Below are 18,535 nucleotides of genomic sequence, written 5' to 3' on the forward strand. Positions count from 1 at the left end.
ATCGGAAATTTCTTAACTGAGCAAATATTAGCAACCAAAAAACAGTCATCGCCCTGATGATGGAGGCAACAGTGAAAACTTCATATCCTACTGCGTCCAAGGGCTTCCGTCACCTTCAGAACGACGTAAAGCGTCATTACACACATTTAACATTTCTTCCGGGTGTTTCAGTCTTTATTATTTAAAACAGACACCCGTTGTTTTATGTATATTGAATTTAATTTTGATTTATCTATATTTAAAACGTGGTTAATGGGAACACTTTCCGTGTTGGATGAGCTTGTTGTTTGCCATGTGAGTTTTTATCACTGTGTTGAGATGAGAGAAAAGTATTTTTGTATTCATGATATCTTGCGTTGCGATCGAGTGCGTCTGTACGGAATATCTCGATTATTAGTCCAGAGATCGACGTCCCTGACTGAAGTTCCTCGTAATTTTTCTCAATTCAGTCGATAAGGATAGAGAAAAGCATATTTCAACACGTTAAATTACAAATTAGAAGGACAATTATTTTTTTAACGAGGAAAGAACTATAGGTTTGTTATAGCAATTAACTACTCAGGAATTTTGTAATCTGAATCTCGTAATGCACAATGGCGCGGTTGAATTCGAGAGAATCCCTTTGGCATATGTGGTAGAAGCGCATTCCATAACTTAATATCTGGTCCGCTGCAAAATCGGGTCCGTGTAATCGGTTACAGCAGCTCATCTGGACCAGTTAACGTTCGACTGATCTGTTAAGTGTTGGAAACTCTGAGCATAATCTAGAGTGCTGATCAGCGTAGCAGTTGCCACTCAAAGAAAATGTAACGTAGAATTCATCTTCTATAAGCATGAAAGCTTGTTTGTTTCCTGATTTAGAATATCTTCAATTTTGTAGTGTACCTTATTTTATTAGCTTTGTTTCATATTTGATAACAAAATTTATTACATAAAGACATTTGCCCGTGGGTAGTGTAAATAGCACTTACTGAAGAAATATGTAATCCGTACCAAATTTTTATAAGGAAATATTAAGGAATTTGGAAACGTGTGACACTAAGGCGTAGGCGGAATAATATTCTTGTTGGTTGATTACTTAACGTTGCTGTCAGCAGCTCGGACTAATGAACAGTTGTATCTATGAAAATTTGTATTGCAGTCGCTTATTAACGCGTATTTGATATGTTTTTTTCCCCACAAAGTTTGCGATAATAAACATGGCGGCAGTGCGAAACATTTAGATTTGTCCTATCTCTTTCAGACTTATAGATTGTTAAATATTATGAAACGTAGACACTATAACTCTATTTGGTAGTCATTTTTCTAGAAGCATTCCTTTACGTTAATTCAAATGATATTATGAAAAAAAACCCGGAGAACCTTTTCTTCATATTCGTGGACTATACGAAGTACAAAAAGTAATAAAGAACATCTAAGCAGACCGAGGCAAGGCAGGCAAAGATACACCAATTTTCTTTGCTTTTTGATTGTAAAGAGCTGTTTTATTTTGTGCTTTATGGACAATTATTGGGGGCTTTTGTAAGGACGCCGAAGCTTGCTTCTCTCATGTTTACTTTATTTCGTGTTCAGAATTAAATGCAGAATAGGAATATTCATGGACATAAAATAAAGTAACAGAAGAATGTTTTCCTTAAAGAGGAGGATTGACTAACAAAGAGAAATAACTCCATAGAACAGAGTTCTTCTTGAGAAACTGATAGTCGTCTAGCTGGTTAAGAAATTTCCCGTCGCTAATAACGCATACAGTAGATTCCGCGTCGTTTATAAAAGAAAATCACTGGTCCCTGTTCTGAGCCGAATGAATTCAGCCGAAATATAATTCCCTTAAATCGATTTTAATATTATCTTCCTATCTGCGCCTAGATCTTTCAAGTGGCCTCTTCCCCTCAGACTTTGGAAACAAAATTGTTTATTATTTTATCGTCAGTTGTCCTTTGAGACAACGCTGATTAATATCCTGAATTATTTAGCGATACATTTTTAATGATGTAGGATGTGCTTCGATTGATCATAAAGTGGCTTGTGAAGTATGAATTTGGAAAAGTTGTGGTACGTATATGTCGTTGCCTCTTCTGACGTGAGACCCTATCTCTTTCTGGAGGAACTGAGTGGAACTACGGAAAACTTTGTTGCCCGTCCCTCTGTCTGAGATTTGAACCGAAAACCTCTAAATCACAAGTTCCAACTATACTAACACATCGTTCTTTGCGACAGCTTTTGTTTCTGAGAACTACTATAAAGTTAGTGCAATCATGTGCAACCGAAATTAAGGCACCCAGCCCTGTGCACATTGAAAGAAACACGTCAAGCAGCTTCCTTTATCTCATTCCATAGGATATGCAAATGAGACTCTTCTGATATATATTTGTGCAGGTACGTGAGCAAGAAACGTGGGATAATTCTGTTATTTGTGTATGTTATCATATATCTTTGGATTCTAATATTCATACATCACGAATTCTGAAAACCGGCAGCTTCTATTCTAGATGGCAGCAGTTCCGATGCGGAGAGCAGACGTGTTTGGCAAATCTGCCCATGCAAACAATTGAATGCCGCAGAGCGAATACAGCTTCAGCATAATTGCAAGAGCAAAGGTTCCTCACTGCAAAAGAGAAAGGAGGAGATGTACGAGGGAAAGAGAAATTAAATGGAAGGGGAGGTGTGAAACGAAGAAGTGAGAGGGTGAGATGGAATATCCAATTGTCGTGAGTAGAAATTACGTGTTATGGAATCGATGTGGTCTGTAGCTCGATACACACTCAAATCTTATGGACCATGCCAGGAACAGCTGCCCTGCTTATGGGCACGCAGGTTCGCTGTGTCTCGAAGATTATAGGATTAAATGTAGGAGCGCCCGTTTGGACATGGCAGAGACTAGTAGATAGAATTCTGAGCCATTTGGTTCTCCATGGCGTTTCGTTTGAGTCTCCGTAGTGAAGGATACTCATCTTATGACTCAGTTAAGCCGACAGGATTCTGAGATTATCGAAGGGAGTTACGGCCGAAATTTAAAAATGTAGTTATTTATAGTGGCTGTTTGCCCCAATCCGCTGAATAATAGTGTTATTTCGCCTTCCAGCGACACCCAGTTGAGTTATGGACACGTTTATTGTCTAATGATAACATTGGAATTGTATTTTCTTAAAGATAAATGTCTTCTGGAATGTTAAACCCCAGCTAATAACAGGATCGAGATTTTATCTGGGTGCCTTCAAATATATGTCTTTGAACTTTAACAGAAATTAGATTTGACGTTCTCACGTCGGTGAAGATATCACCCCTAAAGATTGAGGCGGCATGTTTCACAAAAGTTTGATATCTACCTACAAATCTATATGGCGTTTCTACCCACGAGTTGAACATCGACTTGGTGTAACATACGTATCAATGTGTAGTAAGAATATCTTTTCTTCGAAATATACTTTAACAGAATAACGAATTAGAAATACTAAAAGTACAAATTACAATATTTGACATTTTTTTCAACCATTTTCTAAGCAATTTTATTACATTAAATTTATTTATACGAAATAAATAAGAACGCGACAATGAATAAACCGTATTTTACTATGTAACTATATTTTTTCGAAACTCTTTTATTTGTACACATAAAAGTTCAGCATGTATGATAAAACGTTTATATTGTCAGAATTAATGAGGCACGACTTACAAATCTAAAGAAGATACTCATTTGGTAGGGTCGTACGTTGCTTAAAACAATGTTTAGCGTCGATTATTTTTAATTGCCATCCCCCCCCCCCCCCCCCCGCATTCAAACCACGGGAGCTGGCAATGCCAGCAGTTCTATCTGAATTTATTATAGCTGTTTTTTTAATAATAACATGGCACATCTGCAAATTCAGTTATAAAATATACAGCAATGAGGCATTTTACACAGAGAGTGTCTTATTTCACTAACTGCTCAAATATTGACATTAAGTTTTACAAAAAGTTGATTAGATACGTAATGTTAAGAGTAGTCGTTGGTATTGCTCGATTTCAGTCCTTTGTCCATTTTCTAGTGCCCTTGAAAACAATGTTCCGGTAACTCTGTTACCTTTCTCAGGTAAAGGGCATATATTTTTCGGTCCATTGGAAAGATCGAATCTCAGTCAGTGGACTGTGTAGGGACTGCTCACCTTTTTAATACAATGTAAAATAAAACGTCCGAAACGTTAGCTCCTTTTCAGAAATATCAAAAGACAGAAAACCGGAAAACCAGTAATACCAACGGGAATATACTGTCGTCGGGAAACTTTAGAAGTATGGGTTGGCACACAGAAAAAAAAGATTCTGACTTACGAAGTGCGTAAATATAAGACGGAATTTAATCATTTGGAGCTAAATGATAAATACGTGAATATTTTAAGATTTTAATAGAATTTAATATACGTACTTGCATATTACTAATATTAGACTACCATGTATAAATTGTATTGTATTTTGAGGACCGCTTTACTCACGAACCTAATTAAACTTATAATTGCGATTCATTAACAGATTTTATTAAACTTCATAACGTGTGGCGCACTTCTGTTGTAAAAGTGTCGCCAAGTACACGTTTCATTTACTCTGGTTTATTTCAAGGATCACTTTATGGAAGTGCCCTTCCATACCATGTGTGAGTTTTCGAATCTAATTCGCTCAAAAACCAATTTTCCTTAAACAATTTAGACATTTATGGGCGTGCCTTGAGTAAGTTATAGCTATCCGTAAAAATATATTACTATTTCAAATTATGTCCAGAAAACGACTGCATTGGATGTCCTCCAGCTTCTTATTTCAGAGGTAGCGGGTTCAAATTTCAGTTAGGTTTTCCGTATTTTCCTTCAGTCCGTCCAGGGCAATACCATGATAGTACCTTAAATTAGGCCACGACCGCTTCCTTCCATGCCCCTTCTAATTAATAAGTCTGAGATAAATTTGTCTGAAGTGCTAACATTGTAGTTAAACAATCCATAAATAAAATCAAATACTTACTAGTTTCATAAACGATTCTAATATGACAGAATAACTTGTTAAAAGTGCGCTTCATCTTAAGCGTTGTATTCGCCCTACCATGTTTCTTTTTCGTACACAAATCAAAATGATACTCGTGAGGAAGTTAGGAGGAGATTAAATTCCGGAAATGCTTGCTACTTCTCAGTTCAAAATATTTTGTCTTCCCGTCTGATTTCTAAGAACCTGAAAATTAAAGTATACAAAACAATAATCTTGCCTGTTGTTTTGTATGGGTGCGAAACATGGTCTCTCACTCAGAGGGAGGAACACAGATTGCAGGTGTTTGAGAATCGGGTGTTGAGGACGATATTTGGGCCTAAGAGGGAAGACGATGGGGCGTGGAGAAAACTGCACAATGACGAGCTTAAAAATCTGTACTGCTCCCCCAGTATTGTCAGGGTGATTAAGTCGAGAAGATTGAGATGGGCCGGGCATGTAGCGCGCATGGATGGGACAAGAGGTGTGCACCGGATACTGGTTGGGAAACCTGAAGGGAAGAGACCGCTGGGGAGACCTAGACGTAGATGGGAGGATAATCTCAGGCGGGATCTATGGGAGATAGGAGTTGAAGGAGACTGGATTTTGTTGGCCCAGGACAGGGTCCGGCGGAGGGCTTTGGTTAATTCGGTGATGAACCTTCGGGTTCGGTAAGCCATCTAGTTAGTTAGTTAGTTACCTGTACGTCGGATAGGCTTAATGTGTAAGTGAAATGAACTTTGTTACCGTAATGATGCATTTGTCTTTTTTTACCGTGACTGAATACTGCAGCAATCTTAGGCGGTCCATATAAGTCTCAGCTGGTATATTTATTGCGAACCTGTGACTGAGCGATACATATTATGTGTATGAGGCGTTCGCCGTGCGTTGTGATTTATGCGTAAGGACAGAAGTCAGCTTTTCGTTTTCACTGTCTCTTCTCGTATCCAATATAAATGCACAGACACGCGCGCCATGAATGCGGATTCTGTTTTTGACTCTACGGAATATTTCACGTTTCTTGCATGTCATTCGTTTAATAAGTCATGTCATTTTGAGTCTTTCTTTTATTTCCCCCCCCCCCCCCCCCTTAGTAATGCAGTTTTTCTGCCAGTACTGTCTCATGCGGAAATGTCGGACATTCGTCCCGTCAGGTCTGTCCGACCCATAACGTGTAAGTTCACTTCATGTCTGCGGCTAACACGGCTAGTTCTTTGTGCGTGTAAAATCGGCAATGAGATCTTTATGAGGTCTTATATTTCACAGATAAATAAACGAAAAAATCCTGCGTTAGTTTTCGCTGTATAAACAAAGTTAATTCTTTAGAAACTTGGTATCATTTCTTTTCCTCTCTGTTCCATGACCCACATATACCTTTCACTTCTACGCCTCGAAAGAACAAACGAAAAAGAAGTGGAAAAGTAGTTCTTTAACAATTTATAGTACGTTCCACCGAATTGCTTTATAAAGTTTTAATGAATGCAAGTGTCTGTGTTCATTTCACTGAGAATACGCCTGAAAACAACGCCCATGAAGGCGTAGAGAGGAATGGAGTGTAAGAGCCATGTAGTCTTAACTTTAGAATTACATGAAGTTGACTTGTCAGATTCGCACTTTGGACGCTTTGCTTTCCCGAGGGATAAGCACTCGTGGCATCAGGAACGGACTCGCTGGCAAAGGGGGAAGGTCACTATCTCTGTCGACAATAACAATGCATCGTGTTACATATTTACTGACTCAGCCCCACAGCTCACATAAGTAGGCTGTTTCGTTGCTCTTAAATACAAGCGTTAAGGTATGATTGGAAATGTGTTCTGGCGTAAAAAAACGAATCAGTGTGATGTCGCTAAATTTTTGATCGAGATGGCTCTCTTCTGGGTTGTACCGTCATGTAGTCTGGTAGAAACGATAACTCTTAGTCCTGATGTTGGAGACAGCAAGGACCTTTGGAACGTTGGTAAACTTCTACGAGGCTATGCGGTGCAGCAACCCAGAAGACAGCTATCTTTAGACTAAAAGCCGTGAAAATCTCTAATCGTAAAATTTTAATGTTGTAATGACCTGATTTATGTGGTCGAATATGACCTTAACAACTGAACCTTATACGTTCATCAGGCGTGTTCGCAACTCTGCTGAACGCCTATTAGAATAGCACGCTTCGTACGTAGATCTGTCGATGAAAAAAGAAACTCGAAATTGGGTAAACCGATTTTGATTAAATTTGGTAGTGGGTAATTTTACTTAGAATTGTCGAGCCATTTTAGATTTTCGTTTAAATTTGTTAATTTTAGCGCCTAATTCACAGAAGAGAATAAAAACTTTTTTGAATTTGTTTCAATATAACTGCATATATTTACGTGGGTTGCCGCGATTAGGTCAGTTAGCTTTCTTCCCTCGTTAACTGGGGAGAGGGGAATTCCCCTTAATGACTTAATCGCACAACCAGAGACAACACCAAGCAAATGTGATCGAACCCAGGCCCTATTCTAAAGTTCAAGGTCAAATTTTGGAGAACGCGCCGGAATTGTAATACTGGTTTCAGCGGGTCTTTTCGCGTCTTGAAAAATATAGTTATTTCATTGTAATTTAATCAGAGTATTTAATTGTTTGATTATAAAACATAACATTTTGATCGGAATATGTGAAGAGAACACTTGGAAGACATAGGCATTGATGGGAGGGTGATATTAAATCTTAAAAGTAACATACTTAGCTGTGGACTGGATACATATAAAGATGGCTGTCTTGTGGGATGTTGCGCTGTGTGGTCTCGTAGAAGTTTCTACATACTCGACACATTTAATACCAAAAATCCTACCTAGATCCATACAGGTCAGGATGCGTCCCAGTAGTGAAACGTTGTGGGAAATTCTTGATTAGCTTAGCGACTGAAAGCCTCACGGAGGCTGTTCCATTTAGTTAGTTGCTTAGTTAGAACTAAAAACCTGAGTGTGTTGAGTACAGGAGCTGCTGAACGTTATTCGTTGCATACAAATGTGTTCAGATGCAAAGGTCCTACTTTTATTAATTGGGTTTCTTGAACTGCAGCTGCTAGCAATTAATAATGATGTCCTGCTCATACATCAGGCCGCGCGATGCAACGCTAATGGATCATATCAATCAACTGGCGGAGAAGCCAACTGGCCCTGATTTTGCTCTGTCTGAGGTAGAGTATGCAAGGAGAAGATAAATTAATGGCTTGTCTCATGACACAAAAACTGCCTTATGGGTGTTTTGCTCTGTAGGTATCCAGGTGTCAGAGAATAAGAGGCAAGATGTTTCTTGAATCTGAAAATGGAAGACAGTTTTTTTCAAAAGTATCTAAGCAATAACGTGTCTGATATATATATATATATATATATATATATATATATATATATATATATATATATATATATTCGGGAGGTACACGGTTTGAATTCTAGTTGGAATATTACCAGTACTAAACTGGAATGTCTTCTGGGGTGTTGCACCAACAGTCTGGTTGAAGTTCACCGACGTGGTGCCTACTGCATCCATCATCGGGGCGATTAGACCGCAGTAAAAACCTCTGAAACGTCGGAAAACTTCTAACAGACTACACGGCGGAATAATGTAGCCGCCGTGAGAACCGAAAATCTTGTAATCAGTCCTGATTCTCTGGACGCGATCTTGTAGCCTTTACTCACATTCTGATAGTCTGATTCGTTTCATCTCGATTAGAAAATATACTCACTGAGACTGGGCTTTTCGTCGTCTATTCAATACGGGGAGAATTTCAAAGAGACCACTGTAGCCTGCTTCCTTCTAAATTCCTACCTGCTGACTTATCTTTATTTGTGTCTCCCCCACTCTTCTCTTCGCCATTAACCCCCTCTCCCCTCAAATATTTCATGACCGCCTCCTTCTGGATCCTTCCGTATTATTGACTGAAATTTTTGTGGTTTCTGATAGCTTGTGTAACGTCAGATTTTTACATGTTTGTTTACTCTTACTATGACAGTTTTTGAGACACCCTGAGTAACACCACATTCCTACTGGCTCTAGAAAGTAATAAATACATTCTTTGTATCTGGCTTGCGACAGAGTAAAAAACGTCATTTTCTCGCTTCAGATTTGTAGTTTACACCACAATTCATGCATTCAGAAACCACAGTGTTACATACGTACATGTGCATCCCTCTCGGTGTTACTAACGGATTTAATAGGGGACAGTAGGTAGAATTTTTATTGCTTTTAGCAGAGAGGGGCTCTATGTATGGCTGGTTTCATTGTGGAGTTAGAGCATGGCGGAATACAGATGGCGCTGTAATCGGAAAAGTATAGAGCACTTACTCTCCATTCCTCACACGTCTTGACTTTCTTTCATACCGATCATATTTCCTTTCGCAAAGGAATGATATTCCATTTCGATTTAGATCCAAAGTATCATTTTTTTTCTAGGACGTTACGTTGTTTTTTTTTTACATCATATTTTATCTGTTTCAAAACATATTCTCCGCTTCATATTTCTACGTCTTTCTTCTGTGTTTCTGTACGTTTATATTTTCCATACAAAAAAAAACATTGCTTCAGGAGCTGTTTTGCTTTTTTTACCCTTAGCGTTCACTCTCGGATTTAAAATATTCCTACATTTATTTAAGGTGAAGAAGATAACGTTGTCTCTGTGATTAAGCATTATGTCAAGAAGACGTATGGTGGAGGGAAATTTTAAGTTCATTTCTGCTGTTTGGAGGTCAGTAACTAACTCCATGCTTTGTCCGGGCGAAGAAATCTAAGATACCCATTGGACGTCAAACCGTTTGAGTCTCAGAGCTGGTCAGGTTATGCTAGAGAAAATAAAAATACCCTCAGAGTTTTACTAATTGATGTTACAGGATTTCAGGGCAACGAGTATGAATATGGCTGGCTTCTGGGTTGCTCTGGCACGTTTAATAGAGACTGACTGATGTTTCAGAGATGCTTAGTGCCTCCATCATCAGGACGATCACCCTCATGTTGCAGCCAGTTATATAAACTGAAATATCATTTACAATTAAAATAAGCTATCACCTTTAAAGAGAAGATAATTTTACTGCATATACTCAGAGTTTTTCTCTAAATGGATTATGTTAGATTTCCGAGAATTGTGCCAGTTAAATACAACAGCAGTTCACATATCTCAGCCTATTTGCTTGTTTAACTACGTAGCTCAGACTATAGCGTCGAATGAGAAGATAATTAATAAATGATTTACTGAAAATTATATGAATGGAAGTGGTCGTGGGTTGATTTTAGATGCTGTCTCAGTATTTGACTGGATTTGCTCTCAAAATAATCGGTCCCCCATGTCGAGGTTTGAACCTGGGACCTCCTGTATGTGAATTAGAATTGACAGTCACTTTGCCACGACGTTCTGTAGAGTTTCATATCTCTTGTCCGTTTGGATGCTGGAAATCATTACAGGCGAATTATCGGGCACTGGGCTATGTGTGCCTAGATTATAACGCCGATCAATTATCTAACAAATAGGCACAAATTAATTAACTCCCAATCATAATTTGGCTCTGCGTGCCACAGTTAGGGACTCCGCGCGGATTTTTCCCTTTTCAATATAATCTCCCTTTAAACATAAATATATAAGCGTGTCTCGGATTTTAATGACGAAACATGGTTGCCATATTTTATCATCGTTCTTCTGCTTGTTTCCACGCCAGTTCGTGTGGAAATTACGGGTTTGAAAGATGTACGAAAAGAAATGTGACAAATTTTTATTCACCGTGCTCGTCTGTATTAAAGCAGTTTCCACACAGATCTCTGCTGTAAACTGCGCATGCGCGAGATTTGAGTTTTGCACGACCGCGAGTCTAAATGTGACTGGGATGTTGCACCGTGTAGTCTTGTAGTAATTAACCGACGTTTCAGAGGCGCTTACTTCTTCGGAGACACACGTACGTTACCCTGTGAAATTTGGTATAAGCTAATGTGATTAGCAGGGAATGTGTTTCACGGACTATGACGATATGTTTCAGATTTGATGAAGATAATAAGTCCCTCGAAACTTTGGCAATTGAATTATCAAAGTACTTGACAGCAGATTGAATTTGGAGAATATTTTCCGTCATACTATAAAAAATATTGAGTCTACTGTTCTGTCTGGAAACGCAAAGATTTGTATACTGTTTTGATAATAATTTAACTCTAATCGTTTTCTGTGGGTTAGAAACTTGGTCCCTCACATAGAAAGCAGTGTATTGATTAGGTATGTTTAAAGACAAGGTGAGAATGTCTAGACCTAAGAGAAAGCGATAGTTTACAGGAGAAAAGTACGTAATGGGGAACTTAGTAAATTATATTCTTCACTGTGTTAATAATTTGGCCACTCAAAGAGGATGGGATAACTGGGGCAGAAAGATTTTGTACTTTACTGTGGTGTCGAGACGTGAACTAACCCTACACTTTGTGGGATTTGAGGTTCTCACGGCTGTGAGTCCGAAGATGGTTGTCTTCTGGGTTTTAGCGCTGTGTAGTCTGGTAGAAGTTTACCAGCGTTTCAGACGTCCTTTCTGTTTCCATCATCAGGGTGATGAGTGTCGCCCGCGACCTCTGAAATATCCGTAAACTTCTATAAGTCTACACGGTGCTACAATCCAGAAGACAGCCACCTTCTAACCCCATACTTAGTTTGTGAATGTTGTTGTTCTGGGTTGTGACGCCGTGTGGAACCGTGGGTGGGTAACAAAGTTTTAGAGAAACATACTGACTTCTTTCCGCTCGCAAGGAAGTTACTCAGTTTTGTGAAATTCCTGAACACAACCCGGAATTGTATTTGAGGTATAGGACAGGGGACCATCAAATCCGCCTTTCTGCAGTAATCGAGACAAGATCCGAATCAGTAATATATCGATTCAGATCGTTAGCATGGGGAACGTCGTCCTCTATGTTCTGCCTTTAAATGCACTGCTCGATCCCTTTAGTTCAATGAAAAGGATCTGATAAACGTTGAACTGTAAGTACCAGGAAAGCGAAGACGCCCGAAAGTATGAGTCTACGAAAATTCCATTTCCAATATGACTTTTGTGCAGTGTTTGGTCTTCTTATCAAGATCTCGTTCTGTTTATTCCATGTCTGTCTGTCTGTATGTGATGATGGGAAGTGCATAATGGCTAAATTCCGTTTTGATATTGTTTCGTATTGATTCAAATCTCAGGACTTAATGTGACGCTTTGAAGCCCGAAGCTAATATGCGTTTCGCGAAGAAATGGAGGAAAAGGTCAATTCATTCTTATGTTCGAAACTAGATGAACATAAATGCTCAGCTTCACGTTCCGGCCGCCTAAACTCCGTAGAAATGTCTTCGTGTACCCATTGGAACAGACTCTATTTCGAAGAGTTGTGGCCAAGAGATAAATAATTGCCCATGCTGGAGTAAGAACCCCAGTCATCCAGTTTCGTTGATGGCAGCTTAACTGATTGAACAATTCTAATTTAAATTAAATTAAATAAAATGTAAAACAAAAAATAATAACACCAATGATAAATTTTAATTAGGAAAGAAGTCGCCGCTCAGTCGTAGAAGGAATATTATTTTTTTAGTGTTCTGTCTGACGACAGGTCCTTATGAACAGGATCCTTCCATCCTTTTCTCTTCTCGGACTGGGACCTGTTCATATACGTTCTTGGCAGATTATCCAGAAGTGGTTTGCCATTGCCTTCTTCTGTGTGTGAATGGAGTAATTGTTGGGATGCCAAGGAGAAACCGGTGAAGCCCCCGGAGGAAAACTCCGTGTTGCCTAGACCACGGCCTTGCCCAACACAAGTTGTAAATTAAGGCACCGCCGGAAATCGAACCGGAGACCCCAGGATTACAAGGCTAGCGTTCTAACCGCTAGACCACCTCATCTTATTATTATTTAGTGTTCTGTCTGACGACAGGTCCATATGAACAGGATCCTTCCATCCTTTTCTCGGACTGGGACCTGTTCATATACGTTCTTGGCAGATGATCCAGAAGTGGTTTGCCATTGCCTTCTTCTGTGTGTGAATGGAGTAATTGTTTGGAGAAACCGGGGAAGCCCCCGGAGGAAAACTCCGTGTTGCGTAGACAACGGCCTTGCCCAACACAAGTTGTAAATTCGGGCACCGCCGGGAATCGAACCGGAGACCCCAGGATTACAATGCCAGCGTTCTAACCGCTAGACCACCTCATCTTATTATTATTTAGTGTTCTGTCTGACGACAGGTCCATATGAACAGGATCCTTCCATCCTTTTCTCGGACTGGGACCTGTTCATATACGTTCTTGGCAGATGATCCAGAAGTGGTTTGCCATTGCCTTCTTCTGTGTGTGAATGGAGTAATTGTTGGGATGCCAAGGAGAAACCGGGGAAGCCCCCGGAGGAAAACTCCGTGTTGCCTAGACCACGGCCTTGCCCAACACAAGTTGTAAATTAAGGCACCGCCGGGAATCGAACCGGAGACCCCAGGATTACAAGGCTAGCGTTCTAACCGCTAGACCACCTCATCTTATTATTATTTAGTGTTCTGTCTGACGACAGGTCCATATGAACAGGATCCTTCCATCCTTTTCTCGGACTGGGACCTGTTCATATACGTTCTTGGCAGATGATCCAGAAGTGGTTTGCCATTGCCTTCTTCTGTGTGTGAATGGAGTAATTGTTTGGAGAAACCGGGGAAGCCCCCGGAGGAAAACTCCGTGTTGCGTAGACAACGGCCTTGCCCAACACAAGTTGTAAATTCGGGCACCGCCGGGAATCGAACCGGAGACCCCAGGATTACAATGCCAGCGTTCTAACCGCTAGACCACCTCATCTTATTATTATTTAGTGTTCTGTCTGACGACAGGTCCATATGAACAGGATCCTTCCATCCTTTTCTCGGACTGGGACCTGTTCATATACGTTCTTGGCAGATGATCCAGAAGTGGTTTGCCATTGCCTTCTTCTGTGTGTGAATGGAGTAATTGTTTGGAGAAACCGGGGAAGCCCCCGGAGGAAAACTCCGTGTTGCCTAGACCACGGCCTTGCCCAACACAAGTTGTAAATTCGGGCACCGCCGGGAATCGAACCGGAGACCCCAGGATTACAATGCCAGCGTTCTAACCGCTAGACCACCTCATCTTATTATTATTTAGTGTTCTGTCTGACGACAGGTCCATATGAACAGGATCCTTCCATCCTTTTCTCGGACTGGGACCTGTTCATATACGTTCTTGGCAGATGATCCAGAAGTGGTTTGCCATTGCCTTCTTCTGTGTGTGAATGGAGTAATTGTTTGGAGAAACCGGGGAAGCCCCCGGAGGAAAACTCCGTGTTGCCTAGACCACGGCCTTGCCCAACACAAGTTGTAAATTCGGGCACCGCCGGGAATCGAACCGGAGACCCCAGGATTACAAGGCCAGCGTTCTAACCGCTAGACCGCCGTGGCTGTCGTAGAAGGAATATGGAAAGAAAAAGGTATCACAGACGGGCAGAAATGAAGATGCACAGGATGATCTAGGATGATCTAGAGTGTATACTAATATTTCTGAACAGTAGAGTTCACCATGGTGGATGCCATTTATTGCACAGCTGAGTAAATACGCACTTCGAAATGCTGGTCTGATAACCCATTAGTCCAAGGTGGCGAGACAAGAACTACACTGCACTTTTTAAGTGTCATTTCTTTTTCTCCCCACAAATTGCTTAGTTGGTTTCGTGCTCTATCATGACATTTGTACACCATCTGTCCGCGCTCTCGGTTTGCGTACTCATAAAATACATCTGTGGGCGTGTCTCGGTTCAAGTAAAGAAAGTTTTTACACATTTTATTTCTTTGTGTAAATTTATGGAAGAATGCGCCCTTTCCAAGAAACTGCCACTTTTAATAAGCAAGAATGACGTGAATCTACACATATCTCTGTCCCAGAGCCTCGCGTATAATATTTGCAGAGTGGGAAACATAATTTAAAAAATACATTTCCGATTGTCACGTTACATTTTGCAGTCTTTTGTTTTTATTTCAACAAATTGCAAGTTATTATTACGCTTGAAAGATTTAATATTTATCTACAGCGTCCTGGAAAAGATAAAATTCGTGTCTCTGACTTCAATGCTACTATTTCTTTTAGAAAATATTACATGAACTTTAGTGGCCTTGACGGAGACTGTCTGGTACAGTGTAAAGTCATGGACCGAATATTTTCAGAGTGACAGAGTGTAAGATAAAATATCTGTTTTGAAGGAAATAATTGATTTAGAAGTTAACCAGTGAGAGGCCACAGTGGAGAATGAGAATAATATTAAAGTGGTTATTACATAAATAGTTTTTCTTATTGTACTATATGTGTTATTAGGCCTATATGAAATGCCTATCTTCTGTCAGAAACAGCTGAACCATTTTTAAAGGACTTTTCATATAAATACAGTGTATATTTACACCTACAATTTTCAGTATGAAAGACCCAGGGTGTTTCTAATTGCCACTTGTTTATACTGAAAAGTTAGTACAGGCATTATCAGTTTATTTGTGTTATAATCCTTCATAAATGAATTGAATTATATTCTGATTAGCACAGATCAAATTGAAAATTGTTTGCGATGTATGTTGTGAAAAAAAGTTTTGGTAAGGCATTGTATATGGACCATTCTTGTTCGAAAACGAATTAAATAACTACTTGCTTTGAGATCCGGTGTGATTATTCTAAATATCTTTATGTTATTATTATTATTATTTTAGTGTTCTGTCTGACGACAGGTCCATATGAACAGGATCCTTCCATCCTTTTCTCGGACTGGGACCTGTTCATAAACGTTCTTGGCAGATGATCCAGAAGTGGTTTGCCATTGCCTTCTTCTGTGTGTGAATGGAGTAATTGTTGGGATGCCACGGAGAAACCGGGGAAGCCCCCGGAGAAAAACTCCGTGTTGCCTAGACCACGGCCTTGCCCAACACAAGTTATAAATTCGGGCACCGCCGGGAATCGAACCCGAGACCCCAGGATTACAAGGCCAGCGTTCTATAAGCTAGACCACCGTTATGCTACAGACTAATAAACTTCGCTGTTTACTAACCCTTTGATGCAGTGATAGTTAAGATAGATGGCAGATAAGTCATTGCCGTTGAGATCCTGAGACATCAAATATTAATTTTTGTTAGTTCAGTGTATAAATTTCATTCCCAACAGTAAAGATGATCATATTCCGCTTAACATTAATTAAAATTCATCACTGGAGCTGTACTTACAATGCAGTAAAAGTTGTGTTCTTGCGGACAATCTTGAAGGTTCTGGGAGGTGTAGTTTATACATGGCGTTATGGATCCAACGCCATCTGTATATTCTCCACAACGGTAGCATCGCAGTCCCACTGTCGGAACCACTGAAACACATAATAATTATTTCATGGCGTTATGGGCTTCTTCGTAATAACTCAGAAGATTTTCGCAAATTATGTTTATTATTTCAAGTTATCTAGGGTACTACAAACTACTCGTTCATCCCCTATATTTCAGATCATCTTCCACAAGTGCAAATGACCTAAAGTTGACTGCTGTAAATAATTCCCACATAAACGTAACACGAAACGTAAATAACCATTTTCATCCGCTATTGAAAATGAGTCAGAGAAATTAGATTCACATTAAGTATAATTAAATTTCAATTGAGTTTGTTTAAAAGCCAGGCGTTTCGGTTTACCAGAGCAGTTATAATTATTTTCTAGTATTCGATATCTGAATATTCAATAATCGTCTCTCATTGCTATTACAAAATTGCTCTCTATTGTATTTATGGGCTTAGTAATTTGAGTGTTCAAAACATATCACGGACCTTTACGTAATCTGTAAAGGCATTCGTTTTTTGCATGAAACCTGTATACTGAGACGGCAGACAAAGATAAAATAAAAAAGTGTTCTTTGTGCCTAAGCATCGCTATTTGAAGGAGTAGTATTGTACGTTAGTGGCGGCGAAGCTACACGCATTCTTAACCCCAGCAGTATATGGTGGTCTTATGGCCTGTTGCAATTGAGAAATAACTATAAAGTTATGAATAAATATAGACATTTGACAGGACCCCTTGGTTGGGGATCAACCGGTATCAAGGTGTCTGCCTACACAAGAAAATATTAATATCTTTTAGTAGAATCCGAACCCAGGTTTGTAATATTCGAGCGATCAAGGTATTCTATCATTTTTAATATTTTGTTAAGATAGCGTGAATTATAATGACATACATAGCAGTTACGTATATATTTACTAATATTTAAAAATAAACCTAGCAACTAATCGAAATGATGATGGAGTCAGGAAATACCTCTGAGAAGTACGTAAACTTCTACCAAAGAACACAGCTCTACAAATCAGGAGACAGCCATCTTCCTACTTACAGCAATGAGAATCTCAAATCCTACATTAAAATTAATTTTACAAGTTATAAGTTATTACAGAGAAATTTTAGACCGACATTACGTGTATTTAAAGCTCATTGAAAGTGAGAAAGTGCGAACCGTTTGTCTGTCTTTGTACCAGTAACCGCATTATGACGGGTAGTAAAACCATCTGTAAACGTGACATAATTTCTGAACAGCCTCCGAAGGAGGAGATTTACGTTTAAATGCTAGACATGGGCAGATACGGACTCAGGACGCTGTGCCCTGACGCTTTAATCTCCCTTGTCACTACAACTGCGACGCCGAGCGTCGATGTGGCGTAAACTTAGGTAGAAGGGAGGGGGTAGCGAATAGCAATCCGTTTTCTTCTGTTCCGCGTCGTATCTCTGCAGGACCATTAAATATAGACCGGGATGCACGATTTTAAATCCGTTGTAGGAATTACCAGCAAAGACACATTTCCGAAGCACGTAGTTCGGTTTCCATGGCAATAAATTCATACAGATATGAGAGATTTTAAATCTTACCCACTAGGGATTTTATGCAGAAGTCAGACATATGTTACTTTTATTAAGGTCTCTGTCTCAGTTGTTCAGTTTGTATGGAGAATTTCCTTTAATTCTGAGGCAAGTTTCAGGGAGCTGCCCCTTTAATTGAATTATTTACGCTGAGAATACTTAGGCGTAGATGAGTGGATAATATTAAAATTCATTTTGGAAAAAATGTGCCGGAGGTTATGAGTTGGAGTAATCGTTTTAGGATAGGGACCTATTTCTATGACAGCTTCTACTCTGAAGATGGGAGTAACACGTTTCAACGAAACATTTCTAACCTGTGTGATGCGTCAGAAGGCCACAATTTAATTTTTTTGAGTTTAGTACTACTTCTGAAAATGCGTTTATGATTCTCTGAAATCCACTTGACAAATCCGAAGCAGACACACGCACTCGAGACTTGTGTTGCTCAATATTGTGTGTCAGTGACAGTTCTTCTTCAAGACGAGTGTTGGCATGTTTATTCCCATAGCTTTCTTCCACTTCAGTTGTCGCTACTTCGGTGGCAGTGGGGATTCGGAACTCATCTGTCTGGTTTCGTCATGTGAATTGCGGAATACTAAATCGCTTTTTCTTGTCCTATTTTTGCACTGCAGTTTCTCCAGCTCAGAACAATATATAACTTACCGGTACACGTGCATTTGCCTATTAGGTCT

General features: G+C 39.6%; 1 protein-coding gene and 1 long non-coding RNA gene across 2 annotated transcripts in view; one reads left to right on the top strand and one right to left on the bottom strand.

Moving 5' to 3' along the window:
- LOC110835309 (uncharacterized) overlaps positions 1–18,535 on the top strand; it is a 236,601-nt gene that overhangs the window by 32,614 nt on the left and 185,452 nt on the right. The gene's annotated exons all lie outside the window — the stretch shown is intronic.
- The window catches only part of LOC147871250 (uncharacterized), a 123,631-nt gene that overhangs the window by 14,518 nt on the left and 90,578 nt on the right, over positions 1–18,535 (bottom strand). Inside the window, exon 3 of the mRNA XM_087340764.1 lies at positions 16,183–16,316. Coding sequence (XP_087196890.1) covers positions 16,183–16,316 — 134 coding nt within the window. The remainder of the gene's footprint in view (positions 1–16,182; positions 16,317–18,535) is intronic.

This window comes from Zootermopsis nevadensis, unplaced genomic scaffold, assembly GCF_977971745.1.
Source record: "Zootermopsis nevadensis isolate Lab colony 2312 unplaced genomic scaffold, Znev_1.0 Znev_ptg000061l, whole genome shotgun sequence".
Classification (NCBI taxonomy): domain Eukaryota; kingdom Metazoa; phylum Arthropoda; class Insecta; order Blattodea; family Termopsidae; genus Zootermopsis; species Zootermopsis nevadensis.